General features: G+C 46.8%; 1 protein-coding gene across 2 annotated transcripts in view; it reads right to left on the bottom strand.

Moving 5' to 3' along the window:
• The window catches only part of ITSN1 (intersectin 1), a 412,894-nt gene that overhangs the window by 269,917 nt on the left and 115,590 nt on the right, over positions 1–27,387 (bottom strand). For both annotated transcript variants that reach the window (XM_033949572.1, XM_033949571.1), the window contains exons 9-10: positions 16,482–16,582; positions 5,889–5,952 (exon numbers count right to left, since the gene is read on the bottom strand). In XM_033949572.1, coding sequence (XP_033805463.1) covers positions 5,889–5,952; positions 16,482–16,582 — 165 coding nt within the window. The remainder of the gene's footprint in view (positions 1–5,888; positions 5,953–16,481; positions 16,583–27,387) is intronic.

Here is a 27,387-nt window from a genome sequence, read left to right as displayed (position 1 = left end):
TCCCAACAAGTCACTTCTGTTCTGCTCTGTAACAAGTATAATGAACAATGTTAATCAAAACATCATATAAAACAAAAATCATCATATAAAACAAAAAAATATCATATAAAACAAAGTGGAACAACCAAGCCACCTGAGTGCAACCAGCACTAACTTTTATGGAGTTTATATACTCTCAATTGCATTTGTAATAACATGGCATTGTACTCAATACCTGACTGGATTCAGAAGATCTCAAGTTTTGGACAAATATACTTGTCCTAGACATTATGCAGGTGGATAATTATACTGACAGGGAAGGGTGTCAGGACTCCTATGCCATGTTATCAGAAAGATTATCATGGTAAGAACCTCATCTTCCCTTCTGGTACACATGGCATACGGGTACCGAAGATTGGGACATAACAAAGCAGTCCCTTAAATCTAGGATGGGAGAGAAAAGCCTGCCCTTAAAACTGAGAACCCAAATGCGGCAGGGAGACCTCAAGTTTCTGTAAATTTGAGGAATGGCTCTGTATTGAAAGTACCTACAACTCTGAGACTCATCTTGCTGAGGCGACAGCCACTAGAAAAACTGTCTTAACCGTAAGATCTGACAGTGACGCATCTTGTAAAGGCTCATATGGAGCCTTACTCAGACCCTGTAAAACAATGTTAAGGTTCCATGATAGAAATGGTTGTCTTAATGGAGGATGCAACCTGAGTGCCCCCTTCAAGAATCTGGCTATATCTGGATGAGAAGTCAGTGAACCCTCTTCCACAGACTCTAAAGCATGATCTGTACCCTGAGAGAACCAACCGCTAGACCAGGGGTGTCCAACCTTTTGGCTTCCCTGGGCCGCATTGGCCGGAAAAATGTTTCTGGGGCTGCATAAACGCGCAAACGCTGCAGCAAGACAGAGGAGGGAGCCAGCAAGATGGTAAACACCCAGGGGTAACAGAGGAAAACACTGCATTGCCCTCGACACCCCTGCGCTAGACTCTTCTTGAGTCTGGGTTGCAGAAATGCCAGAACTACTGAAATAGGAGCCTTGCAGGGCTCTACATTGTCTTTAGCACACTGAAGCTAAAACTGAAGCTTCCAGGCCTTAGCATAGGCTGCAACCGTTGTTGGCTTCTTAGCTCTAAGGAGAATAGTGATAAGCACCTCCAAATATCCTTTCCATGCTAAAGCTGTACGCTCAAGAGCCATGCCATAAGTCAAAAGTGTTCCAGATTTTCCATGGGCATCAGAACCTGCAAATGTAGATCCAGATGTACCAGCAATTTGAGATCTTTATCTGTAGGCACACCAGATCCATTTACCAGGGCCAATGCAGCCAATCCGGGGCTATCAGGATTACTAATCCCAGGTGGATTGTTATTCTGCGGATGACCTGGGTTATCCTGGGCCATGGGGGAAACATGTACAACAGCTCTTTCTCTGGCCAAGGTTGTACTAAGACATCTAGTCTAGCACTTCTGGACTCAAATCTTTGGCTGAAGAAACATTCTTCTTTCTTGTTGCTTGCCGAAGCCATCAGGTCGGTTGTCAGTTGTCCCCAGTGATGCACAAGACTTTCCAGGACAACAACCACTCTCCTAGGTCTCCTGTGCCTCCAGTCTTAAGGGAGCACTTTTGGTGCCACCCTATTGATTGACATAAGCCACCACTGTATCACTGTCTGAGAACACCCTTATGGCTTCGCATTCCAGGAATTTCCCCAGTGCCTCTAATACCAGCTGAATGGCTCTCAGCTCCAGTCTGTTTAATCAACCATTTCCTCTGAGAGACATTGACCATTTACTTTGAATTTGATGGTCATTGCAATGAGCCCCCCCAGCCGTAAAGACTGGCATCTATGGTCAGTATCATCCATGAGGCATGCCCCTCAAAGAGACTCTGGCTGGAAACACCAATGCAAGCTGCACTGTTTCCTCTGTCCAGACCAGCAGCATCTGAAGAAGATCAGTCTGTGGAGACCAGGTGTCCAGAAGTGGGTGCATATGAGCCTTGATCCAAGGAAAAACTTCTTTGGTTGTTGCCATGGACCATAATACCTGGAGATAATGCTATGTCGTAGATGTTGGCATTGTCGAGAGGTCTGAAATTTGTCTCAATATCTTCTGTTTGCGTGGCTTGGGAAGAGAGACATGGCCTTCTGGCATACTGAAACAAATTCCCAAATACTCTAGGGAATGGAATGGTACAAAGTGGCTTTTCCAGAAGTTAACGATTCAATCCAGGTTCTGCAATAGCTGGACCACTTTCGCTACTGCCTTTTCCCTTTACGACTTGGATGGAGCTCTGATCAACCAATTGTCCACGTACGGATTGACATGGATAACCTGGACATACAGATGATTCAACTGGACATACTGGCCTCACTTGTGTATGCTGGACACTACAGACATATATTTTCCCATAGCCAGGCCCAGCCTGTACCTTGCTGAACTGTTACACATGCAGCCTTTGCAATGCTAACCCAGCTGACCTCTGCTACAACGTTTTTGTCTCTATTCCCTGCTGGGAGGATATTTCTCCAAGGTTCTGCTGAACTGTTATCAGTGCTGTATGACTTCATATGCCAGGCACCCTGGAAAAAGCCATAAAACTTTTATAATGAGCAAGGATCCCTGCAGGACGATGTGGGTGTAGCGAGATGAGAGAACTTGGTACCAAAACATTTGCTCCCTGTCTCTGAACCAAGTTATGAGAACCAAGCAGCTGGATTGTCGAAAGGTCACCTTTGCCAACTTTCAGCATAAAAGGACACCATCCTGAAGATGCACAGAATTGTAAAACCACTAATTAGCATCTACAAAGATCTCAGCGCTGGAGAAAGAAAGTTCACCAAGAGTTCTCTATTTCTGCAAGGCCCCCCCCCCTACTGGGGAGGGGGGTGGAGGTGAGAGAGGCTTGGACTGAGAAGAAGAGTTAGGTATACATTATTTTATGTACCAATAGGGAATTACATAACCAGAATTCGGGGATGGACTTTTTGGAACAAAGGAAGAATTGCTCTGTATAAAAAACATGTGCATTCTAGGTAAAGCCAGAGAGATTCACTTACTTATGCTACGGGGATCTGCTAGCCCCCTGCTAAGCATATGGGTGCAAGTTCTTCTCTCCATTGCATATTCTGAACTGACAATACATTTTTCTGATATGTCTCTGCTGCTGTAATACTGTAAGTTTTTATACTAACAATAAACGAATATTGTCTGTTTTGGAAGATACAATGCCGTCTTGTAGTTATTCCAATGAGGTAAACAAAGCAGCCTTTACTTCAGGATGCACATGTATTCCAGCCTTGCAAAGATGCGCCGCCACCACAAACATCACCTTAGTGAAAGTGAGAGGTACTGTTGCCAGGCCAAAAAGAAGCGTGGAGAACTGAAAATCTCTCTTCAGTATGTGGAATCTTAAATAGTTCCTGTGCTCCAGGAATATGGGAATATGCAGATAGACCTCCAACTCCAAGAAGGCTAAACATTCCCCCAGCAACACTATCGTGATGACCAAACCGTCTCCATGTGGTATTGTGGCACTTTCAGTGCTGACAAACTTCAGATCCAGGATTGGTCTCCAGTCATACAAGCCTTTTTTGGGCACTATATAGAGTATCTGCTCAAGCCCAATTCTTCAGGAGATATGGGCTCTATGGCTCAAATGTCTAGGAGCCTTGTCACCTGGACTTTGACCACTTTCTCTGGTCACCTACCTGTCCATAGAGTCCACAAAAAGGTCTTGGAGCAGGTGACAGATTTTGAGCTTGTATCCTTCTCGAATGATGTCGAGTACCCAACAGTTTCAGGAAATCTGCTCCCAAGCTTCCTAATAAGCCAACCATCTCCTGCCTATCTGTCCAGGTATGGCTACCAACCTGGTGTCATTGGAATTTCTTGGAGGCTGCTGTGGTACAAGAACCTCCATAGTTCTGTCTAGATTCTTGATATGATTTTTGGGCAAAGGCTCTTCCTGAATACTGATGCCTGGAATACGCTCCAGAGAGAGGTGGTGGAGAGGAAAATGGTGACTGAGTTCAAAGAAGCGTGGGATGAACACAGAGGATCTAGAATCAGAAAATAATATTTATTATTGAGCTAATGCCAATACTGGGCAGACTTGCACGGTCTGTGTCTGTATATGGCCGTTTGGGGAAGGATGGGCTGGAGAGGGCTTCAATCAGGAAATCCAAGATGGCTGCTGCTGCAGGAGTGTTCTAACACACAAAAAATGGCCCGGGAAAGCTACCACAAAGTCCAAAAAATTCAGAGAAGGGTTTTTTTTGGAGGTAGGGGACCTTATATCTAGCTCCCAAACCACAAACCTGAGACTCCCCCACACAAGTTTTCTCATCAGCTATAATGGTCTTTACTCACTGTGCTGTGCTGCACTGGTGTTATAGCCTGCTTTAGTTCACACTGTATCTGGACAGTGGAGAAGACCACTGCCTCAAACAAGCATATCCCCAGTCCAGGACACTGATCTTCAGGCTGCTAGATGGGGCAAAACCAGACCAAGATCTCAGACCCCCACACAGCAATAGGGGGAGCAAAACAAAACCAGCATCCATCAATGTCCTCCCAAACCACTGGTCCCCAAGTTCCTTAAATGTTAGTGCAGGCCAACTAGACAGGCTCCTTGTTAGCTGCAGACTGCTATTCAAGAGGGTCTGCATTTTCTCCCAACAGGCAGAGCTGCCCCAGAGTTACTAGGGACCTCTTGAGCCCAAAAGCCTCAAAATTCAGATAAAAACCCAAAAATAATAAAACCTCTCAAAGCAGATCAGAAAGATACCTTTCAGCTCATGTGCAGAAGGAAAAATCTGAAGAGAGGCAGTACAGCCCAATGAGGAAGGAGGCGGAGCTGGAAAAAAAGTGTAGGATTCATTCTGCACAGATCGTGGTTGGGGAAGTTAACCCAGTCATCAGGACTCATATGCCATGTGTACCAGAATGGTGCATTATTGTATATTTGCTTATTTTATTGTTTCAACCTTCCTAGCACAGGTGGATTCTTAATGCAAGCAACAGTGCTGAAACACGGCCCATGTTCAGTCCATATAGGCTTGATGTCCAAAAGATTCTCTTTTTCGTTGTCATCCCTACTGCGATTGTTTGCTTTTTGCACCTTGTATAGGGGTTTTTTTGGTTCTTTTTTGATGTCCATGCATTTCCCCTTCCTCCATTTGCAAACACAAACATATCTGTGTGGAAGACTTGGTGCAAAGAGACATGGTAATTTGTGTCTCGGCGGAGTAGCAGGAGTGTGTGGGTGTGAGCTGTATGGTATATGTCGATATAAGCTTCTGGCTTTTTGCATACAGGTGTTCTTTCTCTCTCCTCCCTGTCTCCTGCACTCCCTTCTGCTCAACTCCACCTCTTCTCTCTTTCATCCTTTCACCCCTCTCCTCCATCTCACACTCTTACCCTTTCCTTTTATTTCCCTCCTCCTGTACTCTTTCCCCCTTCCTCCCCTTTTATATTCTACCCTCCTCTTCACTTTCCCACTTACTCTTGCACTCCCTCCATCCCAATATTCCATTTTCTTGCTACAAAGATCTTTGCCATGGCTGCAACTTTTCTTCTGTTCTACTGCTGGAAGGGTTTGGGTCCTGTCGGCACACTGAAGGTTGTACCTCTGTATGGGATCTCTTTTTTTACATCATGAGGATTGGGACCTCCTTGGTACTGAATTTCTCATCATTATCCTACTCATCTTTGGCAGCAAGGTTTAATCCTACCTATCCTCTTGACTTCTGCTCCCAGCTCCTCCTGTCTTTATCCTTACAAATAAATTTGTTTGCACATGCATATGAAGAGGTGAACAAACAGAACCTCCCCATCAGGCATTATTGCTTGAGTAAAAAGTGCCTAAAACGGGAAAAAGAGGTTATTGTTACCATATCGTTGCCAGCTGAGCTTGGGGTAAACTAGATTGCATTAGGATTGTTCTTGCTTGTGGGCCTAAAAATTAAGAACAAAAACATTTTAAAAATTAAAATGTATTACATGCCAAAGGAACTTGAGTACAAGGTTAAACCCTTTGAATGCACATTCCTTGCTGACAATGACCAAGAGAAAACCTACTTATGTTACATCATAAACTAATATTGCTTTAAGATTTCATTTCTGAAGTATGTAGATTACTTCTGAGGCAACAAAATATTTGTCAAGTAACTTTGTGAAACATGTTGCTCCCTGGACATTTTTCCCTTAGGTAGTCTAGGAAATTTTTGATTGGTTATTTGGTAGTGGATGCTACCCTTTGACTGCCAATGAGCTGCTTAATAGACCCTATGAACTATGATCACAGAATTAAATGATGATCATTTCCCCTAAGATTCGGACCCCTAAATTTGGGCATGCTTCTGAGATGTGAGTGCAACTTAATTGGCTAATGAGCTGTTAACCATCAATAATTGGAAGCTAACAATCAATTACTGACATAAATGGCACCAATTAGGACGGCTGTGTACTATTCTATAATGCTGGGCACCTAAATCCCATAGCATACAACTCAAAAAGGGATGTGACCATGAGAGGAGCATGGAAAGGACAGGGCACTCTAAAAAGTTGCACGCATTATTATAGAATAACAGGTCTATGCAGCCAACTTGGGTCCTGAGATTTACACAAGGTTTCAGCAGGCATAAATCTGATGCCCAGAGTTGGGTGCGGGAATCTGCACAGGCCCTTTATAGAATAGTGCTTAGCACTAATCTTTTCCAAAACTTATTATTGAATTTCTCCATTTATGCTTTGTCTACTCATGTTATTAAGTCTAAACAGTACAGTGAAAATATTCATCTCTGACATATTGCTATATGTGTAAGGGAAGATTAGGGTCTTACCTTTCTAGTAGAAAGGCATATGAGTCTTAAATCAGTGAGTTATTCTCCTTTACTTGCGAGTTTGTAGAAGATATCATCTCCTTTTTTTTGCTCCGCCTCCTGCATCTCTTGAGCTGTGACTTATCTCCTCAGTTCGTATCAAAGCAGTTGACAATTCCCATAAGAGGAGAGATAAGGAGGCGGGATATGGGATACTCCCTGACCAGCCAATTCTGTTCTGATCTGCAACAAGTCAGAGGCAATAAATCAATGCCAAGAAATAAACAAGCCACCTAGCTGAGTGTAACCAACATTAACACGTATGCAGCTGTCAAGTCTCTCGTTTTTCTCAATGGAACAGAGAGATCAAACAGTACTCTTTGGAACTGTCTGACAACAGACACTAACATCCGGAAATACATACATGTCTGAGACAGCAAGCAGGTTAATTGAAACCTGACAGGGTGGACCTCCAAGGCTAATATGCCCCTTTTTCACCCCATCCTGAAGGAACTCCAAAAGTACAGGCAGCGATGATCGCACGGGAAAAACCACTCTATCTGAACACCAATCTTCAAAAATCTGACAAACCTGAATGTAAAAAAAATTGAACAGGGTACTATGCTGTAAACACGGTGTAGATCCGAAACTGTACACGACTAAATGAATATATGAAAAAAAAAAACCGATCTCCTAACAGTTATAACGCTTCAGTTAAAGTGTAGCATTAGATTGATACTTCTTCATACTATCAGAGATATGAAGCTCTTAATGGAGTGTTTGCTCCCCTACAGAGCTCACCATCCAGTGACACACTTGCACGCGAAATCCCATTCTATACAGGATCTGTGTTATTCCATCTTGGACATTGTCCTGACTACCAGGGGTGGAGATATCGCTCATATGCTGTGGCAGAAGGAGCAACGATGGATCCATGCATTAAATTCTCTGCACCCCACAGGTCTCAATAATGAGATAGAATGGCTAGCCTTTCTTTAAATGTTTTCTGAACAACCCATGTTCCATGTGACTGTTTCCATCCATTCTGGAGTAAGCTAGAAGCACTGTCTTTGGACCTTTAAATTTGTGATGTGATCACGCATTTACGTCTCCCTTGTGACCCTCATTTAAACTGGACAATCAGTGGCATTTTTTGTCAGTTAGGAAATCATAAGCCTTTGGGCTATAATAATAATAACAATAGTTTATATACCGCAATACCGTGAAGTTCTGTGCAGTTTACAAAAGATTAGGGAAGGTACAGAATAATTGGACTTGAGAGCGGAAAGAGTGAGTGAGTAAGGGGGAGAACAGGTCAGTTGTCTAGGTATTTCAGGAACAGGTATGTTTTTAGACGCTTCCTAAATTCTTCGTAAGTAGTGGGCGAGAGCAATTGCCCTAGGTCTTTACCCCATAGGGCCGCCTGGTGTGAGAGAAGATGTTCGTGGTATTTTTTCAGTTTGCAACCTCTAACTGGAGGGGAAACGATGTTTGAATGTGTGCTTCTCTTGCGTTTATTAGTAGAGAAGCAGAAAAGGTCCGATATGTATTTGGGGGCTAGTCCATATAGTACTTTGAAACAGAGGCAGGCGAATTTAAACTTTACGCGTGCTTCCATCGGCAGCCAGTGCAACTGCCGGTAGTGGGGAGTTACATGATCGAATTTCTTTAGCCCGAAGATAAGTCTGACCGCTGCATTTTGCATTATTTGAAGACGTCGCATGTTCTTTTGGGAGACTGCTAAGTAGGCGATGTTGCAGTAGTCAAGCTGACTTAGTACGAGGGATTGCACTAGGATTCTGAATGCTGACGTATCGAAATATGATTTGACGGATCTAAGTTTCCAGAGAGTGAAGAAACCCTTTCTGATTAAGGCGTCTACCTGGTCTTTCATGGACAGGCATCGATCTAGAGTTACATCCAATATCTTCATGGTGGACTGAATAGGGTAATTAAGTTCATTGATGCATAGTGGGGTTTTGGTGTCAAGCGGGTGAGGAGAGGCAACGAAGAATTTTGTTTTTTCTGGGTTGAGTTTGAGCTTGAAATCTGTCATCCATTGTTCCATCACATTTATGGCTTCTGATGCCTTGGGAATGGTTTCCGAGATAGAGTTAGCAAATGGGATGATGATCGTGAAATCATCTGCGTAACTGAATAGTTTTATTCCCAGTTAGGTCAATTGCACACCCAGTGAGGACACCCTCTTCGGAGTTTGACCTCCCTCCAACGCTTCCGAAAACACTTGAAAACCTGGCTTTTCGCTAAAATGTAACTACTCCCTCCCTCTCCATTATACTAAGTCCCCTCTTTCTTTCTTTTTACTAAGCCCTTCTCCTTTCCATTGGAGTTCCTTTCTATATTAATTCCTGTAAACCGTGTCGAGCTCCACTTTTGTGGAGATGATGCGGTATATAAACTTAAGGTTTAGTTTAGTTTAGACATTGAAAAGCATTGATCACTCTTATCTTTAGTATATATGTCTTCAGCCTCTCCCCTGTTATGCCTCAGAAAATGTATTATTTGTGTGAGAAGCAGTCTAAACAAATGTTACAGATTAGACTTCTTTTTGTTCTTAGATATGTCATGCCTCAGCAAGTTTATTACTGGTAGTCTTTTTCGCCAGTAGACGCTAATTTTGAAGTCCTTCATCTGGGTCTCCTGAAGCAGATTCTGAAACGGGGCCACGTCGGGCCCCCCAAAATACGTCTAAAGATAAGCGACGTGTTTATTTAAAACAATTGCAGAAAGAAAAAGCTTTAGAAGATGAAAATGTTCAATTGGATGTTTCTGCTATTCTGCAGTCCTCTGGTATTGAAATTCAGGGAAGGGCAACACTGTTGGTCTCGTTGATATTTCTTCAAGATAAAGAGATGTTGCTGAAATTATATTTTAATTTAAAGCAGATTACCTATTTGGGGGAAAGGGTATATATATTTCCTGATGTTTCGAGGTGGACGCAATCCAGGAGGAAAGAATTTTTGTCTTATAGATCAAATGTGATTGCTTTGGGGGCAGGTTTTCAGTTGAGATTTCCTTGTAAATGTTTTGTCTCCTATCAGGGGAGTAAATATATTTTCTTTGAATCTGCCCAATTAGGCTTTTTCCTTGAAGGTAAAGGAATCTCTACACAGTCCGAATGATACAGGTTACTTATGCGGCATTTAATTTTTTGGATAGGATAAGATCTAACTGCTCTATTTTTAATATTTTCATTTTCTTTTGTACATGTCCCCTTTCCCGAGGGGCTTTATTTCATCTTGTCTCCTCTCCTCAGGTTGTGGACTGTATTAGATGACTTATTATGGATGTTTAATTTTTTGTTCTTAGTTTGTATTATGACTAAGAGAGTATTATATTTCTGTATTCGCCTTTAAACATCTTTGTATATAGGATGTATTAAAATGATAAATAAATAATAAAAAAAAAAAGATAAGCGACATGTTGAGAAATATGCTTGCTTGTTGATTTTTTGGCATGAATCCATCTTTATCAGGCCATTTATCCTATATAATAAAACCCTAGCCGCGCATGCGCACTCCTACTTGTGTGTTCCATGTTCCCTGTTCCATGTTCTGTAGGGCCGCAGAAGTACCCAACCCCTACCTACACTCACAGGACTGGCTGCCAGCGCTGGACTCTCTGCTCTACACAGGATCGGTAAGTCAGTTCTCCCGACGTCTTGCCGCCGCCCCCCCTTCTCGCGGTCCCGACTCCAAACCTGCCGACTTCAGCAGCCTGCAGTACTCTGCAGACACTGCTTCGGGGCCTTCTACTGCCCTGATTTACCCTGGCACGTCCCTGATGACATCATCAGAGATGCGGCAGAGCAAATCAGGGCAGTAGAAGGCCCCAAAGCAGCGTATGTACAGTACTGCAGATGCTGCTGGAGTCGGCAGGTTTGTTGGGATCGTGGGAAGGGAAGGGGGGGTGGTGGCAACGGACTAAAGAAGCTGGCTAGATCGCAAGAAGGGAAAGGGGGGGTAGGGGAAATGCTGTTGCTGCACAGGGAAGTGGTGTAGGGGGAGGGAAATAGAGGGGGAGGGAATGCTGCTGTGGCTGCTGCACAGGGAAGTGGGGTGGGGAGAGAAATTCTGCTGCATAAGAGGCAGGGAGAGAGACAGACAGATAGATAGAAAGAAAAACAGACAGGGATGGAAGGGAGACAGAAATAAAAGAAGAAAGACACAGGGGCAGGGAGAGACAGAAAGACAAAGGGGGCCAGGGAGAGAGACAGACAGAAAGAAAGACAGCAGGAGGGAGGGAGAGACAGAAATAAAGAAAGACAGACAGACATATATTCTAGCACCCGTTAATGTAATGGGCTAAAATACTAGTATATACAGTAAAACCTTGGATTGCAAGTAACTTGGTTTACAAGCGTTTTGCAAGACAAGCAAAACATTTTATTAAATTTTAACTTGATATACAAGCAATGTCTTGCAATATAAGTACATACAGTATACACACATCACAACTGAGCCGATGGTTCTTCTCTCTCTGACACTGCAAGAGTGTAGTATACGAGCAAAGTCTTGCAATACGAGTACATGCAGTATACACACGTCACGTGTATCACAACTGAGCTGATGGTTCTTCTCTCTCTGACGCTGCGGGAGTGTAAATGAGTGAGGTCTTGCAATACAAGTATGTATAGTATTTTGTATTAAAATTTTTGGGTTGTGGAACGAATCGTCTGAGTTTCCATTATTTCCTATGGGGAAATTTGCTTTGATATATGAGTGTTTTGGATTACAAGCATGCTTCTGGAACTAATTATGCTCGCAAACCAAGGCTTTACTGTATATATATCTATATAATAAAACCGTAGGCGGCGCATGCGCAGTCTAATCCGCGTGCTTCCGTGATCCGTATGTCCGTGGCCGGCAAGAGTGCACATGCAAACTTACAACAGCTCGCACTCACGGTCTGGCTGGCTCTTTAAAGTTTTTTTCGGTGCCGGCTCACCTGCTCCGCCTTCCTCTTCCTGCCAGTCTCAGCCGGACTCACTCCTCCCCCCCTGGCAGCCCTGAACCTGTTCCTCCGTTCCCCGCCCGACGGGCCGGTGAGTGCTGCGCCAGGGGCAATGCAGGTGGAGACTATCGGCGGCGGAGCCGGAGGGAAGGGGGGGTGGGAGGCACGCGAAGCTGCAAGTCGCCGACTCCACCCCCCCCCCCTCTCTCGAACCGCACAAGGACTGCCGTTGACGAAATTTGCCCCACCGTTCCTTCCCTTCCTCCATCAGGTATGTTAAAAGCAGCTGCTTTGAAATTGGCACGGCGGTTTCCCCAGATAGGGTAAGCCGAAAAACCCAATCCCGCCTCATGGTCCTGCCGCCGCTCACGAATCCCCCCCCCCCCCAATCCTCCTGCAACAGCCGCTACCGCTCCTGTTCAAAGCGGCCTGCTGAGGTTCGCGGCCGCTGTAACGAACCTCGCAGACCGTTCTCCACATGGTAGCACGTTCCCTCTGACGCAATCGCGTCAGAGGGAACATGCTACCGAGTTGGAGAGCGGCCTGCGAGGTTCGTTACAGCGGCCGCGAACCTCAGCAGGCCGCTTTGAACAGGAGCGGTTGCGGGAGGGGGGGGAGTTTTAACAGGAGGAGTCGCCGAAAAAAACCTTCAGCCGCAGCAGGCCAGCACACGGGAAGGGAAGGGGGAGGGGCGAACGGAGCAGGGCAGCTCAAGGTAAGAAGGGAATGGGGGGTGGGGGAAAATGTTTCTACTACTCAGCAGGGACCTGGAGGGGAAGGGAAAACCGCTGCTGCTTCTGCAAAGGAAAGTGGTGGTAGGGGAGAGAAGGGAATGGGGGGTGGGTGGGGGAAATGCTGCTACTACTTCTCAGAGATCTGGAGGGGAAGGGAAATATCACAGCTGCTTCTGCAAAATAAAGTGGGGGGGGGAGAAGGGAATGGGGGGGGGGGGAAAATGCTGCTACTGCTTCAGCAAGGACCTGGAGGGAAAGAGAAATACCGCTGCTGCTTCTGCAAAGGAAAGTGGGGGGGGGGGAGAGAAGGGAATGGGGGGTGGGGGGGGGAAATGCTGCTACTACTTCACAGGGATCTGGAGGGGAAGGGAAATAGCACTGCTGCTTCTGCAAAGGAAAGTGGGGGGGGGGAGACACAGAAAGAAATACAGACAGACAAAGGAGGCTAGGGAGAGAGACAGACAGAAATAAAGACAGACAGGGGACCAGAGAGACACAGAAATAAAGACAGACAGGCAAAGGGTGCCAGGGAGAGAGAGAAAAAAATTGCAGGAGGGAGAAAGACAGAAAGAAAGGAAGAAAGAAACAGGAGCAGGGAGAGAGACATAAAGAAAGAAAGACAGACAGCCATATATTCTAGCACCCGTTAATGTAACGGGCTTAAACACTAGTATATATATATATATATATAAAATTACCACAAATAATTAACTAAGAATCTTAAAAAGTATCACACAAAGAAAAAGAAAAAAAAGATTGAAATACTACAACATATGCTATGACTGGATAGTGAGGGGGGAAACCACTCTCCATTAAGAGCTTCATATCTCTGAGCATATGAAGAAGCAGTATTAATCTAATACTACACTTTCACTGAAGAGTTATAACTGCTAGGATATCGGTTTTCTTTCATATGTAAACCTGAATGTAAGCCAGTAAGGTAGAACACTTATGAGAATGTAGAAGAGTCCCAATCACTCTGTCAGAAAAACTCCACTTCAGCAAGTGTGTCCTCTTACGAGCCATGCCATAAGACAAAACAGAGCTGGATCTGGCATTGTGTTTGGACCCTGCACCAGAAGCCGCTCTGACCCAGGAAGGCAGAACGGTCCGTCTATCGTCAGACACACTGTATTTAGGCCTCCAAGGCCAATCCAGCGCCACTTTCCTGTCATGGAATTTTATTCTCTGGAGCACTCTGCCTATCAGGGGCCATGGCAAAAACATGTACAGAAGGCTGGAGGGGGGCCGGCTGAATGAGAATCTATATTCTCTGCTCTGCTGTCCCTTCTGTGACTGAAAAAACAAGGGACCTGGGTATTACGAGCAGACACCAACAAATCATTCTCTGGTCAACCCCACTTGTCGATGAGTAGGGAAAAAAATGCCTGGATCCAATTTCTACTCTCCTGGATCCAGGACCCATCCTGCTGAGAAAATCCGCTTACATGTTCAAGACTCCTTCTCGTATGAGCTACAGTCAAAATGACAAGCTGAGCTTTGATCCACTCTAGAAGGAGCTCCATCTCCTCTGCAAGCGAGGGACTCTTGGTGCGCCCATGCCAATTGACTTATGCCACTGCTATGGTGTTGTCTGACAGGATGCGTAGTGCCTTGCTGCACAGGAGATCCTTAATTGCCAAAAACACCAAGCGAATCGCCCTTGTCTCCAGGCGATTAATGGACCACAGGACCACCTCCAGTGACCAGAGACCCTGTGCCACACATCCCAGGCAATGGGCCCCCTAATCCCTCAGACTGGCATCCGTCGAGACCACTGTCCACTAAGGCAGATCCAGGCTGCGTCCCTGGTCAGGATTGCTTTGAATCAACCACCAATTAAGACTGCAACGAGCTCGACTCCCCAAGGGAACCCGGACTTCAAGGGACTAAATGAATAAATCAATGCATGAGAAGCGCCACTTGAAGAGTGAGCATATGTCTGATTCCTTGCCCACTAGATCACCTCTAATGAAGCCACCCTAAGACCTAAAGAACTTCCCTTTCCCAAGGATATCTGACTTGACGTAAGCTCCGAATCTGTACAACAACAACAATGAATTATTTCTATAGTGCTACCAGAAGCACCCTGGTTTGCACATTGTATAAGCAATAGAAACTAAACAGAGAGGGGAAGAAGTGAGAAAGAATGGACATGGACTATAGTAGAGCTCTGCTGTCAAGGGTTGCAGGAGGCAGGATAGGAAAAAATGTTGAGGTAGAGAATCAGGTTAGGAAAGGGAAAGCCTTTGAGAAGTAGTACTCTGTGCAGTTCAGTAGGTATAGTATTCCTTAGGAAAGGGGCAACAACTACAAAATATGAGGAATGAGCGAATTATAAACGAATGTGAAGATGGGAAGGAACCACAAGAAGGTTCTGTTGGATAGAGCATAAGGAATGAACCAGTAAATAAGGAATAATAGAACTGTTGAGAAATTGGTATAGGCCAGACTGAGAAATCTGAAAGGTCAGGATAGGAATTTTTAAATTGATCTGATAATATATGGGAAGTCAGTGTTTACACTGAAGGAGCGGGGTCACACTATCAAATTTCTTGGCGTTGTGGATTAATTTAACTGCTGTGTTCTGAATTAATTGCAAACAATGGAGTTGGCAATGAGGAAGACCCTGTTGGACAGAGTTAAACGTGAAATCACAAATAAGTGAACAAGCAAGCAAAGAACTTAGATCACTAAGGCCCTGATGCTCAAAATCTTTCTGTGGCAGTAATAGTTGTTAAAGCACTCTTACTGGCATGGAAAGCTGCCCTGTCAATGTACAAAAGGATTCTATGTGGCTACTACCGATCATTGTAGCAGCCACTGAGAATCCTATGCTAATGCATTACAAGGAGCTCATTAGTATTCTAATGAGCACTCCCGTTTAATGCACAGCAGAGAAACACATTGTTTCCCGCGCAAAATTTAACGGCAGGGTCTGAGCTATCATAGCCTTACTTTCTTGTTAGTGCCTGAGTGCTGATTGGCCCTATCATTAAAGGCCCTGATGCTAGTTACAAAAAAAAGATTACTCCCTCCCTCCCATCGCTCCCCCCTCCCACCAATTTCCCTACCTGCCCAATATCCCCCTAACCCCAACCCCTCCACACCAGTACCTTTTTTTTCCAAGTTGGCAGGAAAGATGCTCACTTTCTCCTGCCTGAAGGATCCGCCCTCACAACTCCATACCTTTTTGGTTGAAAATCCAGCAGGAGGGATGCCCACTTCCTCCTCCACTGAGGTGTCTGAGTCAATCAGGGCCTTAGGACCCTCCCCAGTGCATCCTAGGATGCACCAGGAAGGAGAAGGTCCACCATTTTGATGAGGCGGACCTGCCAGCAGGAGGGAGTGGATATTCCTCCTGCCAGATTTTCAACCAAAAGATACAGGCTGGTGGTGAGGGGGGGGGGTCCTTCAGGAAGGGAGTGGGCATACCTTCTGCCAACTTGTAAAAATGGTATAGGGGATAGAGGTGTCGGGGGGGTGGTGCTGTCCCAGCGTGGGGAGGTGTCACGGTAGGAGGGAGTGGGCATCCTTCCTGCCAATTTTTCTTTTTTTTTAAGAACGGAGGTCGGGGTGAGGTAGGGTCCCAGCACGGGAAGGGGGAGTCCCGGCATGACTTTTTTTTTTTTAATGGGCACAGAAGTTGTGCATGTGTAACACATACACAACAACTGCGTGCATAAAAAAAAAAAGCTGTTCTCCCTGCTCAAATCAACTGAGCTTCAGGATTCCAATAGCATGCATATAATTTGCATGTTATTGTGCTGAGAACTGCTAGTTTAAAAAAAAACAAAAAAAAACAACAGTTCCCACAACAGTATTTTTTACCATGGTGTCAGAGCTTTGTGCATCTAGGCCTTAATCAAAGAAACAACAGACTAAGCTGATTTGTCTCAAAACAAAACAATGATTCTCTTAGTAAGACCTGACCTTTACAACTATACATAAATACCTGTTAAATGTCCACTCATGGTTTTGTCATGGCTATTGAACAGCTGTCTGTACTTCAGCCTTGATGACTGGGGGACAGCCCATTCTGCTGCTGCGGAAACACTAAAAGAGGACAGTAAAACTGCATTAATACAAATCTAGCTGGGGACTTTTTGGTACTTCTAATATTTTTCTTTCTTTGACCTAGCACATTGCTTCTGGTCCTGACTGAGTTCCCAACTCTGGGCCAGATTTTCAAAACTCACTGAGCAATTAACAATGGATGCTAAACTAATCCTTGCCAGTTTAGCACAAAAGTATTTTACATACCTGCCGATTCTCAGAACGGCTCACTGTGGCCTTTTCCGTGCTTCCTAGCAGACTCTGATTGTACTATGCAAATGTAGTACAATGAAGTCATTAATATTAAAATGGTAGTACAATGAGATCAGTAATATTAAAACAAGCACTCCAGGCGATTCTCTAAATTTTTTGTCCATTGTTTTACAAGCAAAATTTTCCTTCAGGGTCTGAGTTGTTGTAGACTTATTTTCCTGTCAGTGCCTGAGTTAGCCTGGGACTTTCTCTCCAATGTCAGAATTGATGTTGGGGGGGATGGAGGGGGGGGAAGTCTCATGGGCCAGCTGCTGCACGCAGCCATGGCCAGTCCATGCTATGGAGTTTCTGCTGGGGAAGGGATGGAGTGTGTTGGCTCTGGGTTGGCTTCAGGGGTGGAGGGTTGTGCAGCGGACATAAAGATGGAGGAGGCAGGGAGGCATCCCGACGGCAGCGGCTTCAGCAGGGGGGGTAGGCAGGGATTTCCAACGAGAGGCAGGGAGAGATCCCTGGTGGTGGCCAGGCTATGTACCCCCCAGACAGCCCGTGTACCCCCTCAGGTACAAGTACCGCAGGTTAAGAAACACTGACCTAATGAGTGTAGAAAAATATTAAAAAGGGTAGGAGATAGTGGAGAAACTTGAGTGACTCCATAAGGGAGTTGCCAATCTTTGGATATCTTAGAAGACATTTTTACTTTGTAGGATCGTCTTAAAAAATTTTTAAACCAACTTAAAATGTTCCCTGATATACCAATTTGTCTAATATTTTTAGCAATAGAACATGATAGGTATCAAAACTCTGTAACCCTTTGAGTTATCAGTTCTAATGATGTTTAACATGGCTCCTAGAATAGTTTCTGTGCTGTGACCCTTACAGAAACCTGATTGAGTAGAATGAAAAATGTTAAATTTTGAGAGTACATTGGGCCATTGGCCACCTTGTTCTAGGTTGCCCAAGAGATCTTGTAGCCTGCTTTCCAATTTCCAATAAAGGAACGCATTCTGGCTGCAGCATGGAAAGTTGGACAGAAAGTGGAGATTTTTGCAGACATGTCTGCCATCACCCTCCGTAAGTGGTGTAAGCTAAAGGCCATAATGAAATGTCTGACTGACCACAGTATCTGCTATCATTGGCTCTATTTGTTTGTACTGCAAAACAAGGTCCAGAAGATTACCATCCTGCAGGAAGCTCAAGCAGTGCTGAGACAGGCAAAACTATGGAAAGGTCATGAGGAGGGTGATCTGAGGTCTGAGCAGGGGAGGCGCAGGGGACCTCTTCCCTAGCGATCGCACCGGGTTGACAATCGCAGACGGCTACAACATAATTCCAAGGTCAACCAGGATCTAGCGGAGCAACCAGATTGAGGTATTTTGGGCTGGCCTGGAACCACAACTTGGAGGATTAAGCTAAACATTTGATAGCATGGATTATATTAAGACTTTGCAAATGCTGCAGAACTGGTTTAAACATTAGCCCTTAACTGAAAGGGTCTTCACTGAATTAAGGATGGATTGGAGGATGGAAGCAATAGAGAGATGTTCTATGTATTTAAGTCTGAATATCAGCAGAACACCATTATTAGCATGCAGGAGGGAGTTCAGGGAATTGAGGGGCTTCCTCAAGAGGCCAATGGACATTTGGCCCGTATAGAAAGGTGAGATTGGGGAGGAGGAAGGAGGTGATGGGTGGACAAGGGATGTGGTCTAAGGGGAGATGGGCTTGAATTAGTAATAGGGTGAACGGGGGGGGGTAATAATCAAATGGATCAAGGAGCGAGAGTTAAGATTGAGTGTGGAGTTTATTTGTGATACCTAATAGATTATAAAATATTGCAGCTGATGACAAATATGCAGGGCCTAAATATCGCTCGCAAGCATCAACTGCTATTTAAGGAGGCGGAATGGCTTTATGTAGGAAATATCTGCATGTTTTCCTAGCCTCCAATAGGTCACGGAAAAAATTAATGGGGCTAGTATTTTTTTAGCGCTCCCTTGAGTGCAAGGGGTAATACGGTATGAAAATGGTAGATATCTGATACTGAATGTGGAACTGGAAGGGGACTCGTATGTTGGTAAACGCATATGCTCCCAACTCAGAGCATGGCTCCTTTTTTAGAGATCTTAAGTCACTTTTATAAACACATGCAGAGGGGCATATAATATTGGGAGGAGATTTCAATCTGACCATGACCCCATCACTTGATAATTCAGTGACAGGAGTCCATTATATCCAAGCAGATCATGAAAGCCAAAAAAATAATTTTTGGACTGTGATTTGGTGGACCTCTGGTGACATATCAATCCAACTGGTAGAGATTATATATATTACTCAGGGGTTCATGACACTTATTCTACAATTGATGGGTGGGGGGTTACTAAGGCTGTATTGCTTCTGGTGAGGAATGCCAACATTGAGCCAAGGAATTGGTTAGATCACTCTCCAGTCTGGCTAGATTTGGAATCTCAAAGAGAGCCACATGGTCAAATACTGGAGGCAGGATGACAGCATTTTCCTAGATCCATGTAATGTGAAGCAGCTGAGGTAAAACTTATATAAGGCATAATGTCATAGAGGAGGTGTTGCCCTGGGCGTTTTGGGAAGTGTTAAAAGCAGTGATGAGAAAGAGTGTAATATTTTTGGTGGCATTTCAGAAAAAGGAATATCTACAGAAACAGAAAACTGAGGCATCAATTGGCCCAACTGGAACAACAGCACAAACAGGGAGATAGAGGTAAGAGGATAAGACGGCAATAAAATAAGAAAAAAAGATAAAGAAAACAGAATATGCAAAATTAAAAAAGTCCCAACAGAAATAAAACAGACTAAAGTAGAAACGAACTAAAGTAAAATCAAAATAAGATAAAACAAGGGAGAGAGGCACCACCACTTAAGACCTATCCTGGCACCATCTGCTATATCTTTTTTGAGATACACTGTATTCGAGGTGTGGCCACACTATGGAACAATACAAAGGCATTATAACATTCTCACTTTTGTTTTCCATTTCTTTCCTGAAAATTCCTAAAATTCTACAAAGCCCTACATGGCCTAACTACTTGCTCTTGTCGCCAAGCCGCTCCACATGTTCCCGATCATTTTTTACCTACTCTTCAGTCAAAGGCTGTACTCAGAAAAGATTAATTAACCGACTCTTTATCATATCAAGCCACTTCCAGGAATCCTAAACTGGGTCAAATGGTTAGAATATCAACATCATATATGAATTTTTGAAAGCTATTAAAAACCCATCTGTTCTCGAAATTCTTGTAATCCCTTCAAAGCAGCATACTGATGTGAAACTACTGTTAACTTGTTGATGTCAATATTCTATCTATTGTAGCCCACTGACAATGGTCAGCCCACCTCTTTTGTAAACCGCATAGATCCGAAAGGCTTCTGCAGTATATAAATAAAAATTTATGTTATGTTATTCTATTTGCTTTCTTAGCCACTGATGCACACTGAGTAGAGGGTTTCAACATATCATCAATGATGACACCTAGATCCTTTTCCTGAGCAGTGATTCCTAATGTAGAATCTTGCATCATGTAAGCTATAAATTGGATCCCTCTTTCTCATATGCATCATTTTGCACTTAATCACATTAAATGTCATCTGCCATTTCGATGCCCAGTCACCCAGTATTGCAAGGTCCTCTTGAACAACTTTGTGTCATCAGCAAATTTAATTATTTCACTAGTTATTCCTATCTCTAGATCAGTGTTCTTCAACCTTTTGACACCTATGCACCGGCGGAAATAAAATAATTATTTTGTGGACCGGCACCGGTCTGCGGACCAGCAGTTGAAGAACACTGAGCTAAGTCATGCCCATCTCCACCCAATCTCCGCCCCAGACCCCGCCCTCATAATTGTACTAATTGTAACACCATTTTTTCCATTAATTTTTCATATATACACACACACACACAATATAATCGTATTAACAACACATAATGGTTAACCACACAATTAAAATACACAAAGCACACTGTATGCTTTTCAGCATTCATTCCTACCAGAAAACAGATAACCCCATGCAAAAACTAAAAGTACTAATATTTACAAACAAAACCTAAGATGCAAGACTCTGCATGCAGTACAACCCCAGAGGAAAAGAAACAAATACATTTCTTCCTGAACAGACAGCAGATATAAATCAATCACTAAATAAAAAAATAAAAGTATTCCTCCTACCATTGTTGTCTCTCTCCCTCCATGCTGTGTCTTGCTTTCTGGCATGCCCCCCGGTGTTATCTTCAGGCGATCCACGGTGCAATCAATGTGGCGTCTTGGGGCTAGTTCCCTGAGTGCTGAATTGCACAAAGGTGTGGGCAGCGGCTCCTTGCGCGCATCCTGCACCTCATCTGGAAGCCTTCCCTCTGACGTTGCGATGTCAGAGAGAAGGCTTCCGGTTCAGGCGCAGGATGCACGTAGGAACCTTTTCCCACAGCTTTGTGCACTGCAGCACTCAGGGAGCCTGCCCGAAGACACCGCATTGATCACACCATGGACCAGTGGCTGAAGAACACTGTCTTCTGCCCGATGGACGTGCCGGCCCTGTGGACCAGAAAATTTCTGCGGACCAGCACCAGTCCACGGACCGGCGGTTGAAGAACACTGCTCTAGATCATTGATAAATATGTCAAAATACAGACTCCTGGGGAACCCCACTATCTACTCTTCTCCATTGAGAATAATGACCATTTAGCCCTATTCTTTGTTTTCTATTTTTTAACCAATTCTTAATCCATAATAGGAGATTACCTCCTATCCCATGAATTTCTCATTTCCTCAACAGTCTTTCACAAAATACTTTGTCAAATACCTTTTGAAAATTCACATATAACAATTCTGACCATTTCACCTTTATCCATATATTTATTCACCTCTTCAAAGTAATGGTGAGGCAAGATTTCCCTTGACTAAATCCATGCTTATGTACTTTATATGCTCTGTAATTTTGTTCCTTATAATAGCCGCTACCATTTTTCCTGACACCGGTATCAGGCTCACCGACCTATAACTTCCCAGATCACCTCTGGAACCCTTTTTAAAAATTGCCATTACATTGGTCACGCTCCAATCTTCCAGTAACATGCTGGATTTTAAAGATAATTACAAATCACTAACAATAGATCTGCAAGTTCATTTTTCAATTCTATCAGTACTCTGGAAGGTATAAGGAGAAATTAGGTTCTTACCTGCTAATTTACTTTCTTTTAGCTTCTCCAGACCAGTAGAGGTTAACTTTACGATTGGGTATATATCTAATCATGACCAGCAGGTGGAGACTGAAAACAAAACTTTGGGACAGTATATCCTAGCCCCTCCTCTCTATTTCCCTCAGTCTGCCGAATAGCCAAGCAGAACCAAGAACTGGAAACAACAGAGAGAAAAAACAATACTCCGAAAGGAGTAACCAATAACATACCCAAAAAATGCTGTTGGAAAATGCAGAGGAGAAATTCCCGAAGGAAGAAGGTCCCCACAGCTCGCCAGCTAAGCCAGCCGAGCCACAGCCGCTGTTCTTCAATTCTCCCCGGCCCTAGAAAAATACTAGAACCCGCAGCAAAAACCAAAAACTGCCCGCGCAACAGCCCCAACAACAACAACAACAGACAGGGTGGGGACCTCTACTGGTCTGGAGAAGCTAAAAGAAAGTAAATTAGCAGGTAAGAACCTAATTTCTCCTTCTTTAGCACTCTCCAGACCAGTAGAGGTTAACTTTACGATTGGGACGTACCAAAGCAGTCCCTCTCACGGGCGGGACCCCCGAAGGGCCGATACCAGAACACGCTCACCGAACACCGCGTCCCGACGCGCCTGAACATCTACCCGATAATGCCGAACAAATGAATGCAAGGAGGACCAAACCGCAGCCTTACAAATATCCACCGGAGGCACGAGCGACGACTCAGCCCAAGAAGCCGCCTGACCCCTAGTGGAATGAGCCTTGAGAAACTCCGGAACCGGCTTCTGACTCAGAAGATAAGCGGAAGCGATCGTCTCCTTGATCCAGCGCGCAATAGTAGCCTTAGAAGCGCCAGCCCCCCGACGAGGACCCGCCAGAAGCACAAAGAGATGATCGGAGCTCCGAAAATCCCGGGTCCGCTGCACATAAGCATGGAGGACCCGACCGACATCCAACTTGCGCAGCTGTCGTTGCTCAGAAGAACCCTCCCGACTACCCAAGACCGGGAGGACCACCGATTGATTGACATGAAAAGGAGAAACTACCTTCGGCAGAAAGGAAGGAACAGGCCGCAAAACAACCCGCTCCTTTGAAAACTCCAGGAAGGGAGCCCTACAAGAGAAAGCCTGTAGCTCCGACACCCGTCTAGCGGAAGTAATGGCCACCAAAAAGACCGACTTCAGCGTAAGGTCCTTCAACGAACAGCCATCCAACGGCTCGAAAGGAGGGCGCACTAGAACAGAGAGAACCAGATTGAGATCCCAAGAGGGAATCGAGGGCCTTATGGGAGGCCTGAGCAACTTGGCCGCCCTAAGAAAGCGAATCACATCAGGAATGGCTGACAAACGCTGACCTGTCACCAGCCCCCGAAAAGCCGACAGGGCCGCCAGATGAACCCGAAGAGAAGACCAGGCCAGGCCCCTATCCAGGCCATCCTGCAAAAACTCTAGAATGTTAGGCAGAGAAGCGCGAAAGGAGACCACTCCCCGCGCTCGGCACCATTCCTCAAACAGACGCCAAACCCGTACATAAGCCCGAGAGGTAGAAAGCCTCCGGGACCCCAAAAGTGTAGAGATCACCTTGTCGGAATATCCCTTCTTACTCAGGCGGCCCCTTTCAAGAGCCAAGCCGTAAGACAAAAGGGAGACGGGTCGAACATGGGAATGGGACCCTGCGTCAGAAGATCGCACTCGAGAGGCAGAGGAAGAGGATCCGCCACCAGATGCCTCACCAGATCCGCATACCACGGACGACGAGGCCAATCCGGAGCCACCAAGACCACCAGCCCCGGATGGCGAACAATGCGAAGCAGTACTCTGCCTACTAATGGCCAAGGAGGGAACACATACAACAGCCCCTCCGTTGGCCACGGTTGGACCAGAGCATCCAGACCCTCGGCCAGACCGTCCCTGCGACGACTGAAGAAGCGGGGTACTTTGGCGTTGCCACTTGTAGCCATCAGATCCATCAGGGGCTGCCCCCAAGCACGCACTAGCAACTGAAACGCCTCGGCGCCGAGACACCACTCTCCCGGATCCAAGAAGTGACGACTGAGGAAGTCCGCCTGAACGTTTTCTACCCCGGCAATGTGAGAGGCCGAGAGGTCCAGAAGATGCGACTCCGCCCAAACCATGAGCCGAGCCGCCTCCTGCGCCACCAGAGTGCTCTTGGTGCCCCCCTGACGATTGACATAAGCCACTGCCGTGGCATTGTCCGACAGGACTCTGACCGACTTGCCCAACAAAAGGGAGTGGAAAGCCAACAGCGCCAGCCGGACCGCCCTGGTCTCCAACACGTTGATCGACCAGGAGGCCTCCTCCGTGGACCAGGTTCCCTGAGCAGAGTGACCCAGACACTGGGCCCCCCAACCCAGGAGACTCGCATCCGTAAGGAGCACCGTCCACTGCGGAAGATCCAGACCCACCCCCTGAACTAGGTGAGGGGTCCGGAGCCACCAACGCAGACTGCAGCGCGCCAAGCCTCGCAGGGGAACCGGAACATCCATCCCGTGCCTCTGGGGAGACCACCTCCGGAGCAGAGCATACTGAAGAGGACGCATGTGGGCCCGCGCCCACCTCACCACGTCCAGGGACGCCGCCATCGACCCCAGGACCTGGAGGAAATCTCGCGCCCGAGGACACCGGGACGCCAAAAGCAGGCGAATCTGAGACTGCAATTTGCTCACCCGGGCCTCTGGGAGGAAGACCTTCCCCAAGGAGGTGTCGAACAGCACCCCGAGGTACTCCAGACGCTGAGCCGGAACCAACCGACTCTTGGAAAGGTTGACCACCCAGCCCAGCGACCGGAGAAACTCCACCACCCGAGCCGTAACCCGGTAGCTTTCCTGCAACGACTTGGCCCGAATTAACCAGTCGTCCAGGTAGGGGTGTACCAGAATGCCCTCCGACCGCAAGGCTGCCGCGACGACCACCATCACCTTGGTGAACGTCCGGGGAGCCGTGGCCAGCCCAAAGGGAAGCGCACAGAACTGATAGTGCCGACCCAAGATCGCAAAGCGCAGGAAACGCTGATGAGAGGTCCGAATAGGAACATGCAAGTAGGCCTCCGTCAGATCGAGAGAAGTGAGAAACTCCCCCGGCTGAACCGCCAGAATGACCGACCGCAGCGTTTCCATACGGAAAGAGGGAACCTTGAGAGCCCTGTTGACCCCTTTCAAATCGAGGATGGGCCGAAAAGTCCCCTCCTTCTTGGGCACCACAAAGTAAATGGAGTACCTGCCCGTGCCCCACTCCGGGGGGGGCACCGGAACTACTGCCCTGAGATCTAGCAAGCGCTGAAGGGTCTGGCGAAAAGCCTGCTTCTTCCCCGGAGTCTGACACGGAGAAGCGAGGAAAAAATCCGGCAGAGAGCGGGCGAACTCCAGGGCATAACCGTCCCGCACCACCTCCAGGACCCACTGATCGGACGTGATCTCGGCCCATTTGGGAAAAAAGTCGCGCAGCCGGGCCCCCACCGGAACCAAGGGGGGCGCCGGCAAGGCGTCATTGTGCAGGACGGGAAGCGGGGGAACCGGCGGAGGGGTTCCCTGCCCCCCGACGGGCCCCCCGAAAGGGCTGCATGCGCTGGAAGAACCGACCCCGGGAAAACCCCGGAGACTGGAAAGAAGCAGCCCCACGCCCAGGGCGATACTTGCGAAATTCCCGCAAACGCCCCCGGGCCGCACCCCCCCGAGACGCCGGGCGGGCACGGTCCTCCGGCAAACGGGGAACTTTCGAGTCCGACAGAGTCTGAATTAACTTATCCAAGTCCTCTCCAAATAAAAACGACCCCCGAAAGGGAAATTTAGTAAGCTTAGCTTTGGACGCAGCATCCGCCGCCCAAGCGCGCAGCCACAACACACGCCTTGCGGCCACGCCAAAAGCCATGGACTTAGCCGAGATCCGCACCAAGTCATACAGAGCATCCGAGAGGAATGAGGCAGCCATCTCAATCTTTGCTACCTCCTGATCCACCAGAGACCAGTCGTCAGACTCTCGATCCAAGACCCGCTCCGCCCACCGAAACACGGCGCGAGCGACCAGTCCCCCACAAATAGCCGCCTGGACCCCAAAAGCAGAGACTTGAAAATTTTGCTTAAGGATGTTCTCCAATTTGCGCTCCTCAGAGTCCCGCAAGGCAGAACCGCCCTCAACAGGCACGGTATGCCGCTTGGAAATAGCCGAGACCACCGCATCCACGACTGGCGAAGCTAACGTAGCCCGATCCCCTTCAGGAATGGGATACAGGCGAGCCATGCTGCGCGCCAGCCGAAACGGCGTCTCCGGCGTTTTCCACTGCTCAAGAATAATATCCCGAATATCCTGATGCATAGGAAAAGAGCGGGAAACGGAACGGATCCCTCGTAACAGAGGGTCCCCCACACGCGGAGTCTCCGGCGGCGCGTCCTCAAAACGCAAAGCCGAAGAAACCTGTTGAATAAGGTCAGGCAGCTCATCTCTCTGAAAAAGGCGCACCACGGACGCCTCGTCACTGGAGAACGGGAAACCCGACAACCCGCCGCCAGCTTCCGTCCCCTCCAGAGGGTCCTGGAATTCCTCAGAAGGGTCCAGGTCCTCCTCCATACCGACACGTTCCTCCGACCACAAATCCTCGTCCCACGACACCCGCGGACGCTTGGACAAGAGAGGCGGCGGAGGGGACGTCACGTCAGACGAGAGAGGCAAAGCCGCAGGGAGCGCGGAGGAAACCCCACCCCCCGAGACCCCCTGGGCGCAACCGGGACCCCCAGCCGCCTGAAAATAGGCTTTGCATAATGAAAAGAAAAAATCAGGGGAAAAACCCCCCGAGGGTCCCAAGGGACTCCCTGCCACAGCAGGGGACCCAGCAGAAACCTGCCCCTGCTTAGACAAAACAGGGGGAAGGTCACCTGAGGTGGAAGACAAAATGGAGGGGCCAGACAGAGAAGATGGCGTCTTTCCCGCCAAAACAGCTCCCTCCACAGCCTGAAGCGGCTGAGAGACCTGAATAGTCTCAGCCGCTAAAACAGGCAAGCCGGCATCAGCTGTCAAAATATCAGCTGAGAGGGAATCCTCTAAAACCCGACCGTCGGCGGCTCGGGGAATCCCTCCGTGGGCGGACGGAGAAGACCGGGCTTCTCCACCGTTCCCTGCCGACTCGCGAGGCACCATCGGCGGGGCGCTCTGGGCGCCTGCAGCCGCTGCCGACGGAGCTCCTCCACCGCACCGGCCTGAACACCGCTTGCACAGGCCGGCCGCGAGTGCCTCGCGTCTGGAGCACAATGAGCACTTTTTCCCTTTAGAAGTGCTCATTGCTCCATACGCGACCTAGCTGTAAAAAAGTGCCGGTTAGTTGAAAAAATACAGTAAAATACAGTTTTCTTAAAGGGATACAACCCTCCAGACCAGCACTACCTC

The sequence above is a fragment of the Geotrypetes seraphini genome, chromosome 6, assembly GCF_902459505.1.
Source record: "Geotrypetes seraphini chromosome 6, aGeoSer1.1, whole genome shotgun sequence".
NCBI classification, from domain to species: domain Eukaryota; kingdom Metazoa; phylum Chordata; class Amphibia; order Gymnophiona; family Dermophiidae; genus Geotrypetes; species Geotrypetes seraphini.
The sequence above is the reverse complement of the archived record's forward strand: the minus strand, read 5'-3'. Positions and strand labels throughout refer to the sequence as shown.